The sequence below is a fragment of the Hylobates moloch genome, unplaced genomic scaffold, assembly GCF_009828535.3.
Source record: "Hylobates moloch isolate HMO894 unplaced genomic scaffold, HMol_V3 SCAFFOLD_9, whole genome shotgun sequence".
Taxonomy (NCBI): Eukaryota; Metazoa; Chordata; class Mammalia; order Primates; family Hylobatidae; genus Hylobates; species Hylobates moloch.
The window spans coordinates 85,789,319-85,805,464 of NW_026652284.1; the positions used below are offsets into that span (position 1 = coordinate 85,789,319).

At 34.7% G+C, this 16,146-nt stretch overlaps 1 protein-coding gene across 4 annotated transcripts in view; it reads left to right on the plus strand.

Annotated features, from left to right (window-relative positions):
- Positions 1–16,146, plus strand: part of ZFPM2 (zinc finger protein, FOG family member 2) — a 483,171-nt gene that overhangs the window by 121,627 nt on the left and 345,398 nt on the right. For all 4 annotated transcript variants that reach the window (XM_032760240.2, XM_058443633.1, XM_032760241.2 and 1 more), the window contains one exon: positions 1,048–1,149. In XM_032760240.2, the coding sequence (XP_032616131.1) occupies positions 1,048–1,149 (102 nt within the window). The remainder of the gene's footprint in view (positions 1–1,047; positions 1,150–16,146) is intronic.

Consider the following 16,146-nt stretch of genomic DNA (forward strand, 5'->3'; position numbering starts at 1 on the left):
GGTGGATGTTGCAGTGAGCTGAAATTGGACCATTGCACTCCAGCCTGGGTGACAGAGTGAGTAAGACTCCTTCTCAAAAAAACAAAAACAAAAACAAAAAAACTTGGCATTATTAAATTCAAGGCATGGTTGCTGTGATTTTGGTATTCATGTTTTTTTGCCTTCATACTTTCTTGTTATTCTGTTTTTATTTTATTACCATTTATGGCAAAATATTAGTTAATATTTTAAAGTATGCATTATGTTAAAGTGGACTACTTTTCTTAAAAGCAGCACATACTTTGTTAAATTATCACTTAAAATGAAGGTACTCATTAATTAGACTTTTTACTTTTAAAATATGGTTGTATCATTAAGGTTTCTCCTTTGCCATAACTATATTTTTGCTCAGAATGTTACTGCCTTTTTAATGTGAAAATGATGGCATAAAATTGTAGAAACTAGCTGTATTTATTCAAGCAAAAATATAGGTTTATAGTTTCTTTTATTGTGAGGAGTTGAGTCACTGGCTAATCATTTAATCATGGCCTTTTATACTACATTTTTAAAACAAATAAGACTCAGTCTTAGCAAGCATAAAGCTGGGGAAAAATAAAAGTGTTCTTCAGAGTAATCTAAATTCAACCAAAACCATAAATATGTCTTATTCTATGATATTCATTTATCTGCATCTTGTCTTTAGAAAAGTTATAATTTGGAAATAAATGAGTTAGGTTTTTCTGTATTGAAAGTATTAGAAAAAATTATAAACTGCGGTTTCATTTTCTTCTTATATATATTAATAACTCCAAAGGAAAATTTACATGGAAATGTTTTTATTGTTTATAGTACTTAACTTCATTCATTTATTGATAACAAATACTGATTTTCTTTATTGTGAAGCCATAATAGATATCAAAATAATCATGAACATTTATTAGTATAATGACAATATGTATAACAAACCTGTAATTAGATATATGATAAGGACAGCCCTTTATGAGGATGTGAATGTGAAAGAGAGAGCTTTGCTCATTTTCTTTCTCTCCTTGTGTTGGTGTTTTCCAGGTGATGATGAAGGAATCCAGGAGACAGCAGAATCAGATGGGGACACACAGTCAGAGAGACCGGGGCAACCTGGAGTTGAGGCAGACGACTGGGATGGACCAGGTAAGAGAGAATATTTAAAATTCAACCGTCTTTACTACTGTTAGAAATACACATTTTTCTTTTTTTCTTGAACGTTAGTTAGCTTGCAAAAAATGTTTTTGTGTGTGCTGGTTACATGAGAGTTTAAATAAAGATTATTATTTTAAAAATACTTCTTAGATTTTTGTTATGTAAATTATAAAAACCAAAGTGCTACCTCTGGTTGAAGTTTCTGTCATTTTTTTCTTTCATCTTCATGTAAAATTAGTCAATTCTACTTGCTTCTTTGAACAAAGGATCTTTAAGCTACATCCAAATTTAAATTGGGCACAATATTAAAGCTTACAAACAAGAAACAATAGTACTTCAAAGAACTATCATTTTCAGTTTAGTCATGTTTTAAGTCATAGGTTGAACCTCAATACATATTTAGAAGTTTAGAAAATATCAAAAGATGCCCCCTTTTGATTTAATGTTTGAGTAACATTTTCATTTTGATAAGGAAAATTACAGTTGATTTTAAAGATCTTGATATTTAATCATTTAAAGAAAGACAAAAACTGATCAAAATACTCCACCACACCAATATAAATGTATGTAAATATATAATAGTCAAAAGAACTCTGAAGAAAAAAGGCTTTATATTTGGTGCCAAGTAATTTACAATTGATAGTATATTTATAAATGGAGACTATTATGTCACAAGGTTTAAGAATATAAGTGAGTTCTGAAATAGTTTTAGCCATAATTTCCAAAGCAGTAACATTTTTCATTAAGAAAGATCCCTATATTTCAATCACATTTTCACCCTTGCATGACTTTGCAAATTGCTCTCTGCTGTACGTGAAGAAGAGACGAACTCCAGCAGTAATTTTCTGAAACCAGCAGCTGGAAAATATAATGCAAACAAAAATGAAGATACAGTATATCTGATTATTATGATGTCATTTCTAATGTTATTCATCATACACACAAATGTTTGTATTCTGTATACTGTAACATAATGCTATACAAGATTTTATATCAAAAACGTATTATATTTAAAGTACCTTATTACCACATTTTAAGAGTTTGAAGGAAAATATAACCTTCTGGCATTTTCACCTTATGGCATGATGCTTCTTCTCAATGTGGGGAAGGATACCCTAGATTAAAAAAAATAGGAAAAAGATTTTCCAAACATCTAGGTTTTGTCATGGAGGTTACCTTTAACTTAAAAACAGTGAGTGAACTTTCATATATTATAGTTCCTTTTTTTTTTTTTTTTGAGACAGGGTCTCACTCTGTTGCCCAGTCTGGGGTGCAGTGGCATGATCTCGGCTCACTGCAGCCTCCACCTCCCAGCCTCAAGTGATCCTCCCACCTTAGCCCCGCAAGTAGCTGAGACTTCAGGCATGCACCACCACAGTTGGCTAATTTTTATATTTTTTGTAGAGACTGGGTCTCACCATGTGGCACAGGCTAGTCTCAAACTTCTGAGCTCAAATGATCTGCCTGACTCAGCCTCCCAAGGGGATTACAGGCATGAGCCACTGCACCCAGCCTCTTGTAGTTCTTTTCTTTTTTTTTTTTTTTTTTGAGACGGAGTCTCACTCTGTCGCCCAGGCTGGAGTGCAGTGGCATGATCTGGGCTCACCACAACCTCCGCCTCCCAAGTTAAAGCGATTCTCCTGCCTCAGCCTCCCAAGTAGCTGGGACTACAGGTGTGTGCCACCACGCCCGGCTAATTTTTTGTATTTTTAGTAGAGACAGGGTTTCACCATATTAGCCAGGATGGTCTCAATCTCTTGACCTCGTGATCCGCCCGCTTTGGCCTCCCAAAGTGCTGGGATTACAGGCGTGAGCTACCGTGCTCGGCGATAGTTCTTTATTCATAGAATTAAGTATGTATATGTTAATTTAGAAGTGTTTTTACATTTAAAAGTTTAGTTGGCCTTTTAGATACGCCTGCTTGCGAAAAGGTACATTCTGGCTTACTCTTACGATGGGGAAAATTTGTAGGGAGTAGGTTTTTATCTTTGTTTATGTCTGGGGCACATAGCTTTTCCAGCGACTTGTGAGTAAGTAAGCAAATTTTAGGGGATAAAATGCCAAACACATGCTGTACACCCAGTGCTACCTTTTTCAGGAAGCTTTTCGAGAAATGAAGTTGTATTTGTGGCTAAAAAAAGAGAGGGAGAGAAAGTGAACAAGGTGAAGAATTATGCTGTCATTCAAAATGAAGAATTTTCCATTTTCGTTTAAATTTATTTAATGTATTTAATTTAATGTTGTTTTTATTTATTTGATATTGGTAAAAAAACTTTATACTCTTTTCTGGGCACATATGGTTATGACAAAACTTTGAAGAGAAAATATGTCTCTAAGCAGGTATGCCTACAAAAAAATTTCTTCTTTGTCTATTATAAAATAAATAACAATTTTTTCTCTATACACATTTAGCCAAAAAAAGTGTTTTATTATTATGAAAATCCCTGAATTGAAGTTGATTCACAACAAAATAATACCTATTTATTTACTTTTCAAGGTAGAATATTCATTAATTTCCTTTAATCAGGAGATTTGGGGGAAAGTAGGGGTTATTTTGTGCTTTCACTATTGCATAAACAGCAATTACTTCGATATTACTACTGCAAGTTTTATTATTAATGAAATAGTATTGGCATTTTCCAACTGTAGTCAGAGAGAAAATTGTGCAACTTTTAGTGACAGTTTCCAAACACTGGAAAATGGGCTTTACTGATGGTTACCCCATTTACCCTGATATGACTATTATACATTGTTTTCTTGTCTTAAAATATCTCATATGCCCCATGAATATGTACACCTACTGTATACCCACACAAATTAAAAATTAATAAAAAAATAAAATAGGCTTTAGATTCCATGGGTTTGGGTTCAATTCTGGATTTAATACTCACTAGCTGGGAGGTTTTTGGCAAAAAATTTGGAAGTTTGGCAAAAAAAACCCAAAAACCTGTTCTCTCTTTACCTATATCCTCATTTGTAAAAAATAGAAAATAATATTAACAACTCTTAGAGAATTAAATCAGAACATATACATAAAATGCCAGTGATCATTATTGTGGCTTTGCAGTTGTTGAGTCTTGAAGCCGAACCTTTTAAAATTCTTCTTAGAGTTTCTAATGCCCAGTAGTATATCTGATGAAATAAAGAGAAAACTTTTGTCATACTAATTGAGTTTAGCCGCAAATTATTGATTAAGATATGAGGTATTGAAACAGATTTGGATTTCAAGGTCTTTTAATTTTAAGGTTATCCACCTCACTTCTGACAGTCACCCTAAGAGAGATGAGTTTCTCTAAAAATAGAACAGAGTCAAAGGACGGGGAAATTATCTAAAGAATTTGAGGCATAGAGCTGACGTCATTTAAGATGGATCAGGATTTATCTTTTTTTAAAAGAGTTTGATTGACGACACAATCTTTTATTGATGGCTGAATCAAATAATGAATCAACTGTCGTCTGAAGTGTTCCATTTTATCAAATGCAGATTCCACAGTGGAAAGTACTTTTTTCCTTATGTTATTCAACTAAAAGATATGTTTTGTTATCACTATTGCTCACACCTTTGTTAGCTGTTATGATTAAGTGGAACCTAAACAATCTTTAAGAAAATTATCTTACATGTAAACATTTATATGGTGAAATTCTTTCATGTTTAAATGTTTCTGATTCCTATTTAAGTATACTTCAAGTTCATATAAATCTTTCATGGTTTGAATGAAAAGCTAGACACACTAAGCTAGTAAGGTTCAGGCCAATATAAAAGTCATTATCTCATTATTTCAGTTCCTCTCACATCTGTTTTTTAATTTAATTGTTCTTTCTTGCTTACAAAATTTTACTTGGACACTTCTTTGCTTGGAATCTAATTCACAGAACATTTGCTCTTCACTATTCTGGTTTTTTCATCTGTCTTTGCCTATATTTTATTTATCTCATCTGTCTTCTTTTTAGTAAACATCTTTTCTTTTCTTTGATTGTCCTCACAAATTTTTTGTTTTATCACTCTCACAAGTTCTTCAGTTTACCAATATTCTTATACGTCTAATTATTCAATCAATATTTATCTTGCATTTATTGTAATAATTGTTAAAGCACTTGGGAGAAGTTCAAGGTGTAACATGATGCTGTCCGTATTCTCATTTTTTTGATGTCATTTCCCTCCTGTAGGTTTCTTTAATTATTCATGTACCATATTTGAGTCACTGATGCAATAATTAAGCATCTCATAGAATGGAGAGTAGAGTATGGTTTAAACTACAGAATGAAATGTACAGATTTTAGATTCTGGCATGTTAATTTCAGAAGTTCAGGCCAAGCTTCAGTTTCCTTATCTTTAAAATGGGAATAATAATAGCTTGAAATACTGTGATTTGGATGAAATTTGAAAGAGATGATATTTACAAAGTGTCCAGCACGGAACTTGGGAGAGAATAGGACTTGCTAAATGTAAGTGGTCTTCCCTTACCCTAGGACTGAACTTTGATAAACACTTTTCACTCTGTCCTTTCAGATTGACCAATGGTTGAAATGTTGACCTTATTTTGAAAATAGCGTTTACATCCCTGGCGATCTTAAGAACCACATTCCATGACCGAAGTCTGTTTTATGTACTCATATTTAGAAGGAGACTAGGGAAAGAAAATTTAGGTAAATCTTTATAAATCTGTCATCTACCTTTATGAAACAAGCTCCTTAAAAGTCACATCTTACTTACATCAACTTTCAGTATGCTAATTTTCTGAATTACCTTACATGGTTACTTCTTTTTGCACTTGAGAATAGTGAAAATCTGATTTGTCTGATACAATATTGCATGAAATCTTGGTCTTATCATCAGGCTTATAGCAGCTATAATTGAAACTTCCAGGAGCTCTAATAAAGGAAAATATCATGCTACTTAAATATGCAAATAAGTTCCTGTACCCCCCCAATAACATGTGTTAATGCAGGCATACACAGGTATAACATTTTGAGCAGGTATTGAAATTCTTTGACACAAACTTTTCAGGATAAGTACATACTTCTGTTTAAATAGATTTTAATATTTATATGTTAAGCTTTGGGTCATTTCAATAAAAATGAAGTAGAAAATCAAACACTGTATTGATGACTTGATGAATTAATAGAATAAAATTAGTAATCAGTTTTTGTATTATACATTTGCAAATATTAACACTTGCTGCTACGCTGATAAGTCAGAGTATCCATCAAAGGTAAATTATTTTGGGGTAATGTCATGAATGGAGAAGACCAAAAACATTCCCTCTGTTTATATCTTGGCTCTGCCACTTATCAATTTTGTGACTTTGAGCAAGCTATTAACACTCCAAGGCCTCAGTTTCCTTGTTTGTAAAATAGGGCTAATAATAATAACTACCTCATTAATGAGATTTTACATCTAAAGCATGGAGCTCAGAGCTTTCTAAGTGCTCAATTAATTACTCTTAATATTACTTTTACTATCATTTCAGCAATTGTACCTGTGTGGCCATTACAATGCCTTACATGTAATAAGTCCTTGTTAAACATTAGTTGCAGTGAGTTAATTTGGCAAAATGATTTTGCAATGTAAAAGTCATCGTAATATTATGTTAAGTATGTTCTATTCCACCTGACTTAAAACATGATTCAATTCAAGAATTTTTAATGTAAATAAATTTTCAAAAATATATGTCTAGGGCAAAATCAGACCTGTCTACTTGTTGCGTCTTGACTAAAAATTGGCCAAGATATCTGTAAATAAGTTGCTTTATACAGTTGCTGTTCAACATTATGGATATATACAGATGATCAGGCAAGTTCTGCTTTGTACTTTAAATTAAACTAGTAAGATGATCACTTTTGCATAAAGTGAAAACTGTAGCCAGAAGACCACTATGAGATAGAAGCACATACTTAATGATACAGCTTTTCCCCCTCTTTACTAGTCCAAAGAAGGGCCTGAAGATTACAGTTCTGATTTCGTTTCCTTTTTGATTGGGAAAATGTGGTAGATATAAGATCTGGGAAATGCCATTTGAAGTAAATTAACAGAAACCTATGAAACATAGTTAACCATAGATATAGTCTGACAGTAAGAAGAATATTGTGAGAAGCGGAGGAAATCCTAGAATGACTGTGTATTACTCTGACAGTGAATTGGTATTATCTCTGCTATCAGATAATGCAGTTATCATTAATTTTCACATTTGCATTTCAATCTTTGGAAGGAAATGACTCTTGCCGGATGAAGATAAGAGCTCTGTACCACTATAATGAACCATCATTTTATCTCAATGCTTTGTGTCCATATGAAAATGAGGCAGAGAGGAATGTGTGTGTATGTGTGTGTGTGCTCACATGTGTGTGTATGGGGGGGTCAGGAAAATATTATAACAAAGTGTCAAAAACTGGTACAGACTTTTGAGCCCTTTATGAAACAAGAGGGGGTAAAAAATAAATCTTCTGTAGTGTAGTTAAGTGGATATCGGATTAAAAGATGAAAGCCTGACCCTTTGTAGAACAGAATGCCACATGAACACAGTAAAAAAGTTCTCTTTTATTCCCTACTCCAGTTTGCACTCTCATATAGAATTAGGACAGACATAAACACAACCAAAAAGAAAAAAAAAGTAGGTTGGATCACTGTTTGGAAAGACAGCTAATGTCTTTGATTCATAAACAATTTTATAAAGTATTCCAATTTATTATTACTATTATGATGATTATACTTCTTCAGCTGTATAAGAATGGGAACTAAGTATTTAAATAGTGGCTTGTTTTAGAGTTTGCAAACATCTAATTTGTTTACATAAGTTAAACTGAGAAATTCAAGTTAAAGATAATGAATTTGAGATAAATTTTCCTTGGACCTTTTCATTGCAGTGACCTTTTCATGAGACACGGTACTGGAAAATGGATACAGTGTCAAATTTTATAATTATCTTATGGTCCCCCAAATATATGACAGTTCACTAATTATTTACAGTAGAAGCTCCCTCAACTAAACTACAATTTCCATCCCTCTCTAAAACTTACTGATTGAAGCTATTTTGGGTTGAGTTCTATACCGCCAAATTTATATGTTCAAATTCTAACCTTCAGTACCTCAGAATGTGGTGTTCTTTGGAGATAGGGTTGTTGAAGATATAATTGGTTAAGATGAGGTTGTAGTAAAGTAGGGTGGACCCTTAATCCAGTGTAACTGGTCTTCTCTGGGAGACATGCAGGAGAGCGCCTTGTGGAGATAAAGGCAGAGACCCCAGTGATACTTCTACATGCCAAGGAAAGCTAAAGATTGCCAGTAAACCACCAGAAGCTAGAGGAGAGAGGCATGGAACAGATACTTCCTCACAGCCCTCAGAGGGAACCAATCCTGTTGACACCTTGATCTTGGACTTTTAACCTCCAGAACTGTGAAACAGTGAATTCCTGTTATTTCAGCCACTCAGCAAACTGACACAGGAGCCAGGAGTTAGAAAGAAACTATGTGGGCAGTGACTTGTATGCTTCCCAGGCATACTTGTTACTATAATTTTTAATTTGTTTTAAATATTGTCTAAACCAATGAAATATGTTCACAAAAAATATATTATTTCTATGAAAACTATGTTGAAACCTTCAAAAGACTGGCTAAAGGAAAATCACTAAAAAATGTAGGTATGGTCAAAAAACTTTGAATAATTTGCGAGAAAAATCTTACAAAATATTAAAGAAACTTCACTTAAATAGCTTTGCAAGCTTTTACATCCTCCATTCTAATGAAACAAACTAGAAATCATACATGAAGGATGTGAATGCTGTTTATAGAAGTGAAACACAAATTGGTTGGTCTATATAAAATTCTAGACCCTATATCAAAAGTTTCATGCTTTTATGCATTATAAAGTAAAATATAATGCTTATAACGCTATTTAAAAAATATTTCTATGGTTTGAATAACCACTACCCACCCCAGTTGTGTCCACTAACAGGGTTTTACTGTGTTCTTTCTCATTGACCCATAATTCAGCTTAGAATGCATCTCAACAGGGCACTTTAGAAAGACACTACCAGTCAGTAGGAATTGGTATATAAGAAATATCTTTGCCATTCTTTTTATAACCTCCATTATTAAAATGTATGCACTGTCCAGGCACGGTGTCTCATGCCTGTAATCCCAGTGCTTTGGGATGCCTCGGTGGGAGGATCTCTTGAGCCCAGAAGTTTGAGACCAACCTGGGCAACATGGTGTAACCTTCATTTCTACAAAAAATTCTTAAAAAATTAGCCAGACGTGGTGACTGGCACCTGTGGTCCAAGCTACTTGGCCGGTTGAGGCAGGAGGATTGCTTGAACCTAGGAATTTGAGGCTGTAGTGAGATGTGATCCTGCTACTGCACTCCAACCTGAACAACAGAATGAGACCCTGTCTCAAACAGCAACAACAACAAAGCAAAACAAAACAACAAACAAATGAAATCCAAAATTATGTATTAAATATTTATATTGGACCAGGGATTATTGGCATTGATTTCCTTGTACCAGTATTGTGCTCTGAAAATATATGTGAGAATAAATTGACTCTCATATCTGGAGAGCTGAAAGAAATAAGTAAACCTGTTTTATTTTTATTTTGTCTGGTTTTAAAAATAACTTAAGTGGGCTTAAAATATAAGTAAAGATCAACATGATATGCATTAGAAGTAGTTTAAAATCATGAAAAATAAAATAGATGCATAGAGATATATACAATTTAATATTAATGTGCCACAAATTTGGAACTAAATTACTAGAAGGGTAACATGGACTGAGTACACAGATAAATTAGTTAGGGCAAGTTTATGTTTTCAACTACATATTTAGTATCAACTATATGCAACACTCAGTGTTAGGCCCTAGGATATACAGCAGTAAATAAACCAGAGTGGTCTCAACTTCAGAGAGTGTATTTTCTACCAGAAATTGAAAATTGTTTTAATAATGATTTTTGAGTGCTTATTGCATATGCGATAGCTTTTCTCTAGAAGTAACTTAAATGATACCATAAAACTGTATTATCAGTGGTGGGGCCAGCCCAGTCTGGTGGAAAGAGATTCAGTAATGACTTCTGTGAGGACCAATTATTTTTAACTTAATTTGTTTTTATTTTTATTTTTTATATTTTAATATGCAAAGTTTTAAACATGCATCAAAGAAGAGGGAAGAGTACAATGAATTCCCATGTATCCATTGCCCAACTTCAATAGTTATCAACTTTTAGCTAATCTGGTTTCATCAATTCCTTCTAAATTTTTTTTCTAGAGTTTTTTGTTTTGTTTTTCTTTTTGAAATGGAGTCTTGCCCTGTCACCCAGGCTGGAGTGCAGTGGCACGATCTCATCTCACTGCAATCTCCGCCTCCTGGATTCAAGTGATTCTCCTGCCTCAGCCTCCCTAGTGTGCCACCACACCCAGGTAACTTTTTTTTATTTTTAGTACAGATGGGGTTTCACCACGTTGGCCAGGCTAGTCTCGAACTCCTGACCTCAAGTGATCCACCCGCCTCAGCCTCCCAAAGTGTCTAGAGTATTTTAAAGCGAGTTTCAGAAATCATGTCATTTCACTCATAGGTACTTTGATAGTCTGTCTAATAAATGAGGACTTTTGTTTTAAACAAATATCAATATAACACATAAAAATATTCTTAATATTATCTAAAACTCAATTCATTTTGAAACTTCCCTACTTATCTCAAAAAATGTCTCTAGGGTTGGTTTATTGGAATCAGGATTCAATAAAGATCCATGTATTGGTTTATATGAAAAGTCTTTTCAAATGGATAGCAGTCTCTCTCCCCCTACACTCACCCCCCACCCCCATACACACACTTATTTGTGGAAATGAATTAATTTCTCCTGGAGTATTTTTCGTGTTCTAAATTGGGTAGATTGCATACTGGTGGTGTTGTGTAGCATGTTCTTCAATACCCCACATTTTTGTAAATTGGTTGTTAATCTAGATCCTTGAATAAATTCAGGTTCGATGTGGTGGGCATCAATACTGCCTACACATTGCTTGGTGCTTCTTACTGCTTTATTTTATTTTATTTTTTTTTTTGAGACGGAGTCTTGCTCTGTCACCCAGGCTGGAGTGCAGTGGCGCGATCTCGGCTCACTGCAAGCTCCGCCTCCCGGGTTCACGCCATTCTCCTGCCTCAGCCTCTCCGAGTAGCTGGGACTACAGGCGCCCGCCACCACGCCCGGCTAATTTTTTGTATTTTTAGTAGAGATGGGGTTTCACCGTGGTCTCGATTTCCTGACCTCGTGATCCGCCCACCTCGGGCTCCCAAAGTGCTGGGATTACAAGCGTGAGCCACCGCACTTGGCCTTCTTACTGCTTTATATCAGCAGACACATAAAGACTGGGTGCCCCACTGGATGCTCCAGTGCACTATCAGTACAAGTGTGTGATGTACTATGTGGTGGGAATGCTCACATGTGCTATCACTACACTTAAACTTATAGTGATAGTTCCGTGTATCAGGTGATTTAGGTGTTTTCAGCCTGATCTGATGTTTGTGAAGTTTCTGATCAACTTTTCCCTCATAATTATTGCCAGGATCCATTGTATCTGTAGGATTTGCAAAATGCTGGTTTTCACATTTTGTCATTTTTTGTCTGAATTTATTAGCTAAAATTATTATCTTATGAAAATCTTCCCTTCGTCCACTATTTGATTATCCCTAAATACTGTTCATAAAGAAAGGGGAGGATAAATGCATCGTTCTCATTATTTACAAATTTTTGGAATAGTGAGTTGGTGCCTTCACCCTCCAAAAGTGACTAAGACCTCAGGGTGGTTTCTGAGACCTTTTGACGTGAACATAATAGATTTTGATAGCCTATTTACTCCTAGCATGATAAAATGTCAGAGGTTCACTTGTTAGTTTTCTGTTCTAAACCTGGGGTGAGCTGTTTCTCCAAGGATCATGGGTTACTGTTCCTGAGATTTGGTGCAAGATAAGCATCTCAAACCTGAAAATTCAAAATCCAGAATGCTGAGTGCTGACATGGTATTCAAAGGAAATGCTCACTGGAGCATTTTAGAATTTTGATTTTCTGATTTGGGATGCTCAACAAGTAATGCAAATATTCCAAAAATTTTTTAAAAATCTAAAATCCAAAATATTTCTAGTTCCAGGCATTTCAGATAAGAGATACTCAATTGGTATTTAAAGACCTCAATCTAGGTAAAAGGGGTGTACAGTATTTCTTTAAATTAAAATCTGAAAGAGAAAAAGGTATTATTAGTTGGACAGAATGTGGGAAGGGGGCTTGAGCAAAACCTGGAATTAGAGTAACCTGGGCAGAATATGCAGCATTTTCAAAACCCTTGTCATGAGAAGGAAGGTGAATTCAAGGCCATTGTGATTGGAGCTAAGAGCACCACCCAAGAGAGTGGTATAAGATGAAGCAGGGTTCACATTCTTCAGTGCCTTGTAGTCTGTAATACTATTATTGGATTTAAACTCAAAGCCAATCTGAAGACATATAATGCAGAGAAGTCACATGCTCATATTTGCATTAAAAATAAAAAAAGAAACGGCTCTGATGACTATGTAGAGAGTGGACAGAAGGAAATAAAAATTCACTGGCCTTATCAAGACGTCACAGTGGCTTGTAGAGAGCACTTTATATATTTGTTACTGTCATTATATGTGGCTTTCTCAATGTAGAATATTTTGACACCATTTACTGAGGTAAGAAAGACTAAAGGAAAGGCACGTTCATGGAGTAAGATGATGAGTTGGATTTTTAATATGGCACGTTTTTTATTTACTTGAGATATCCAAATGGAGCTGTTGAGTAGAACATTGGTAATACAGCCAGGAGCTTGGAAGAAAGGTCTGGGGTAGAGATAGAAATTGGAGAGTTAGCAAAGTACTCATGGCAGTGGAATTCTTGGGAGAAGATGTAATTGCCTAGTATAGAAATATAAACCAGAGGGCTGCAAAACAAACCTCTATCCCCTAGAGATAGGAGACAGAAATTCCCTATCTTTAGGGGAAGGCTAGAGGAAGAAGAGTCATCGAAGAAGACTGATAAGCAATGGCCAGAGAAGATGGGGAAAACCAGGAAAATGGTTTTTTTGTTTTGTTTTGTTTTAAAGAAGGAAGGGGCTATGCCTGGCTTAAATGGTGCTGAGAGGCCAAGATGGAGATTTAAGAATTTCCTAAAATTTAGTGACATCCGGATATTAGTGATTTTAACTAGAACTATCTCATGGAGCTCTGGTGCAGAAACCAGACTGTGGTAGGTTCAAATGAGAGGGAAAAACAAGCACATGGAATCAGCTGTAGTAAACAACCATTGTTGATAAATAAACGTAAAATATTTATTGTCAAATAAATATGTAAAATACATTTTCTTGGTAAATTGAATCAATATATAAAGTACTTAGACTTCTTTAAAACTCTCTGGTAATTGATTAAAATTATTCATTATCATTTACCTCTTATTTTTGCCTAAGAATTTTCCAAACTTCTGAATTTAGGGGTGTGCTTCCAGAGAAATTCGTATTCCTGTGTTAAACTACTCTGAATCTATTATCCATTCACTTTATTAAATTGTTTTAGTTTTTGTTTTCTGCCCCTACAATATCTTCAGGTTTTCCATAGTATTATTTCTTTTTTTGTTTGTTTGTTTTGAGATGGAGTCTTGCTCTGTTGCCCAGGCTGGAGTGCTCGGCTCACTGCAACCTCTGCCTCCTGGGTTCAAGCGATTCTCCTGCCTCAGCCTCCCAAATAGCTGGGACTACAGGCTCGCACCACCATGCCTGGCTACTTTTTTGTATTTTTATCAGAGACGGGGTTTCACCGTGTTAGCCAGGACAGTGATCCACCAGCCTCGGCCTCCCAAAGTGCTGGGATTACAGACGTGAGCCACTGCGCCTGGCCATGTTATTTCTTTTAAATTTCATCATTTCAACCTTTGTCTCTCAATAACTTTGGCTTATCAAATAGCTTATGATTTTTGTGAGGTTTATCACTTTTAATGTGCTTGATATGTTACATTTGCTAACAATAAATTATATAATATACATTTGTACTATGCATTTGATATGTTAGAGGTATGCTTTCTTTTTCAGTAGCCAAACAGATAACAGCCAGTATGTTGTTACTGTATTTTGGTTGTTGTTTTAACCTCAATAGCACATTTAGACCTTGGGCATTATTATATCTTCGTCTTTATAATAAACTCATGCACTTGTTTCTAAGATTGATACTTGGAGCTTGCAACTTATTCATTCATAAATATAACTTACCTATGCTTTCTAGATTCTGTACTTCTTCCCCTGCACCTTCGTAGACCTACATTGAATTAATTAATTTAATTAGTTCAAACATTTATTGAAGAAGAACTATGCAGTAGGCTCCAAGGATCAAGTGATGACTTAGTCTACCTTAAAAAGCTCACAGTACAAAAGAGAAGATAGACAAATGTTGAGATAATTAAAACACATGGCTTCGGGTACAGCGATAGAGGCATTCACAGTGTTCAGTGTGATGCTGGTGGTAAGACATGATGCTGATGAGGTAACACAGGAAATAATGATCTCGTCAAGCAATCCCAAGGGAGTGATAAATTCACATTGGACCCACTTTAAGTTGTTACTCATAGATAGAAAATGGTTTTTGTTTGTTTGTTTGTTTGTTTTTCCAAGTCTAATTCCATAGCATGTGTGGTAAACATGCTTTCATTTTGCCTGCAGAGAAGCCTTCACTTCCCAGCTAGACCTGCTACCTGGAAGGCACTGTCCTTCGTGTCACTCTCATACCTGAGGAAAGGACAGACTCTCTGAAAGACAAGGGAAAATACAGTTTCCTGCAGGCAGAGAAGGGACTCCAGATTTAGACACGAGGCTGCCTATTGAAGATGTGTTACATCTACCAACTATATAAAGGCAACAATATAAGGGTTTGGTAAAAGATTAGCAAAGAAATCTAACCAGGGACTCTGGTGGCCTTACTGTTCTTGCCTGGTGTTCGGAAGTAAGGCTGACTTGGCTCTTGGCTCTTGGAGGTTTTTGGAGAGTTTGAAGGGAATAAGAAAGGAAGCCTCAAGGGATGTCCTCTGAACTTCTTGCCTACGGCAGAGTCTTTTTGACAAAATTCCCATGGGCCGTATATAAGGTATAGTTAAAAGAAAATTGCAAAATGTTGCATGTTTTCAAATTTTTAAAAATTTAATACAAGGTCACATACAAAGAAGCAAAGAAAAAGAGCATATTTCATCTTAAACATACCTTTATCTTTGGGTGAATACACAAAGAATCAAAGATTCCTTTTTGTTTTCATGGCAGAGAATCAGTTGAAATGAATGTTACACTCCGTGTAAAGACAGTCACAACCTTACCAATGGAATGAAATTAAAAAAATTGTTTTCCCCCCATTACCTTTTCCATATTAATCAATGAAGATTGTTACATTTTTGAACATTGTATTAATAATATAAAATGAAAACAACAAATAGACAAATATATTCTATCAGGGTTGGAGACACGTTGCCACTTACAGAATTAAGTAGGCTGTATGCCAAATAATATAAAAATGATCGAGTATCTGAAATTGACAGTGCATATTTTCAGTATGTATTTTTAATAAGCAATGCATTATTTCATTTGACATTACTTTTAGTTATATTTTCTCTATAAAAGCAATTAAAAGAAAAGCAAGCCAAAAGAAAAGAAAAAAGAGAAGAAAGCATTTTCCATCTTCAGAGTCTTTGGTCTTTCAGTTCTATTTTATTAATTAGATGTTTTCCAGAATATTATCATATTCCTTAGTAGAGAACATTTTTTTTGTTTTACTCTGTAAGTTGAATAAGGGGGACATCAGATCCCCTTGCCATTAAACAATAATTATAGTAATATGATTAAAGCAACAGTTTCTTAATAGGGTGATAAAGGAAAAAAACTTTAAAGAAATTATTCTCACCAATTTTAATGCTATAACTGGGCATGAAAAATATTCTACAAACCGTTTTCTTAT